Source organism: Sprattus sprattus, assembly GCF_963457725.1.
Source record: "Sprattus sprattus genome assembly, chromosome: 2".
Taxonomy (NCBI): Eukaryota; Metazoa; Chordata; class Actinopteri; order Clupeiformes; family Clupeidae; genus Sprattus; species Sprattus sprattus.
Window position 1 is genome coordinate 67,484,411 of NC_137921.1, and position 3,027 is coordinate 67,487,437.

At 42.7% G+C, this 3,027-nt stretch overlaps 1 protein-coding gene across 1 annotated transcript in view; it reads right to left on the minus strand.

The window, feature by feature from the left end:
- Positions 1-2,679, minus strand: part of prkchb (protein kinase C, eta, b) — a gene marked incomplete at both ends in the record, with an annotated part of 30,470 nt that extends 27,791 nt beyond the window's left edge. The window contains one exon of the mRNA XM_080860378.1: positions 2,332-2,679. Coding sequence (XP_080716504.1) covers positions 2,332-2,679 — 348 coding nt within the window. The remainder of the gene's footprint in view (positions 1-2,331) is intronic.
- Positions 2,680-3,027: the final 348 nt, after the last annotated feature.

The window sequence follows — 3,027 nt, forward strand, 5'->3', positions numbered from 1 at the left end:
ATACATGCAAACAGGTACACACACACACACACACACACACACACACACCCACACACACACACACACACACTTTATCTGATATGCGTATGGCTATGTTAGCCATATCTTTGTATTCTGTATGTAAACCATGTGTTTAAATGTTATGCAAAATAATTGTCATGCCAGTACAGCTCATTTGAATGGAACTGAATTGAATTGCATTGAGAGACACAGAGAGACGGCCAGGCCGGTTCAGGAAACTCCATGCCTCACACTGGCAGCAGGCCATAAGATCTAACTCAATGGAACAGAGGTGTGAGTACAGTCTCAGCACGGACAGGGAATTCCACCAAATGCCACCACGTCTACAGGTATTTGATGTATCTGTTTTGTAATGACAATGACATTATATTTTTCTCATTTTAAAACTGGATGATACTAAAGCGAGGACAAGGAATTCCACCAATGACACTACGTCTACAGGTATTTGATGAATCTGTTCTGTAATGACATTATATTTTTCTCATTTTAAACCTGGATGATACTAAAGCGACCCCCCACTTTAAACTCTGAAATGTATGACCTATACTTTAATTAGCTGGAGGAGTTCTTACCCTGGTGGATGACAGACTGTTCTATGTCTACCTAACCCTAAGTTAAATTACTGTTAATTGTTAACCCACGTTTTCAAGTAAAGTGCTTGTCAAATCTATGTCGAATCCATTGCTGGTATAATTCCTCTATCTACTTTTAAAAGAATTAAAGCCTGGTATAATTAACACGAAATGACAATGTGTGAGTCTATGCGTCATCGACATGACAATAAGAACTGCACGCAGGCGAGCACTGCGAGGACAAGAATCTGGAAGATTCTGTTTGACAAGATTCTTTTCTGATGACTTCAGACGATAACTCCTTCAATGTCACCATTGAAAAGTGTCTCTTCAGCACAAGCGATACAAATGGCATTTACCTGTAGACCATAAGAACAGACACTACCATAACCTACTATCAAGTAGAAGCCAGGAGCAAGGTTGGTTTTTCATGTCCTGTGCCGGAGTGAATGCTCAAGACACCCACTTATGAAGAAGCCTTGACTCTTGTGTGGCAATTTTAAAATGTGTCAGTGAAGCCTTTGTGTCTTTCATCCTCCCAGATATGTAGGTTATTTCAAACATGTGAAGGGCACGGAGGCGCGGCATCAACAGCTTCACAAACTTCAGCTCAAATGTGATTAAAACTTTTTACATGAACAGTATCGCTGTATTTTCAGCTCTTTCAGCACTGTTTTGATGGGTCCTTCCTCTTCACTTCCTGCAATCCCTGAGGCTATATCTGACACTTCAGCTGGGACGTGCAGATATCACTTTGAGTTCTCCTCAAGCACCTATTCGCTTGTATTGCACCTCACTCATAACCTACTCAGGAAAAATGAAAAAAAAAAAGCCTGCCAAATAAATAACTATAAACACTGTCACACACCATCACAGGGTGATGACAAACGATGTGCTTTGCTGAGTATTCGGTGTGATGGTGCTCTGGTGTAGGTGTGGAGATGAGGGCGTGGGGTGGTTCTGGTTAGGGGGCTGTTGTTGGTGGCGGTCTACAAGAGCGAGAGGGCTTCCGAGTGCTTGTGCTTTTCTGCTCTGCAGTGGGTGGGCGTGTGGAAAAACAGTCGTCATGCAAAAAAAAGACGACACAGTGTGTACCAATTCTCTGAAGACTTGGCGGGCTTTTATACTAGGCCCTTGTATTTGTCTCCATCATATTTGTATTTATGGTCAGTATGTGCCCCCCCCACACACACACACACACCCACACACACACACACACACACACACATACACACACACACACACACACACACACACACATACACACACACACACACACACACACAGAAACAGACATAATGGTCTGCCCACTCACAAAGGGACATGGACAGCATGTATGTGAGCATTTAATTTATTGTGATATGTAAACCATACCATGGTGAGGATGAGAGCGAATGTTTCGCTGAAGGCTTAGCTTAGCTGTGCTGCAGTCTAACTAAACATGACCCCGCGCTTTTGAATCTGACACAGCATACACACTCTTGTGTGACAGCCAAATTGTTTCAGGCTCAAACACAAGCAGTTTTATAATCGTCACTGAAACTGGACTTGGGTTTTGGTTTACCTCCTGATTAAACACCAGCTCAATTTAAACGTAGTTTGAACTACATATTTTAATTTGCACAGTCTAACAAAACATAAAATAGGCTACATTCAATTTATTGACTGGCTTTGGATTGACATTTCAAAATAGTTAACAGTAAAATATGGTCTAGATGTAGCTAAATGTCTTGCTTACCCATCCCTCAAACGTCTTCGTATTGGATGTTTCTATCATATCCTCCAGCTGAATAGTGCAGTTGGCCACAAAGTCGTCGTATCCAATTGGACTTTCGTGAAACACGGCCAGCTCCAGAATTTTCCCATCACGAATCTGCGAGCACAAGCTCTGATTGTATGTTGGACTGTTCGTTTTGGACTTCGTTTGAGTCTGTCCAATTTTGACATCATCAACTTTTGCCACAATGTAAGGGTCCAACAATTGGGACTTCAAACTTGGTCTAATCGAGTGCCGTTTTGAGTAGGATGTTGGTTTGAGATCCACTGCCTCACCAACCCGGACTTCTAGGTATCCGTTGAACCTCATGACTTAGGTCGCTATACCTTGAAGAAAGCAAGAACACCGACCGACCTGCATGCCGGCTATCCTCTTTGAATGTCCACACAACAGGTTGCGTTTTCAAAGTTCTTCTAACTTTTTAAGTTCCTGAAATGGGCAACTCGCCTCTATAAAATATAGTTAGTTAGGTCAAACTGCTGGCGGAGTAGACCACTGCCACCATGATTGCGTTGAAGTTCAAAATCCCCCTTCTTCTGAACAATCAATGACAAGACGTCGCGCTGTCTACTTTCGGAAGAGCTGCGTAAGTTCCGCGGGGTGGATACCTACCGGACGCTCACAACAAAGAATGCCAACAATGCGACAGAAAACACC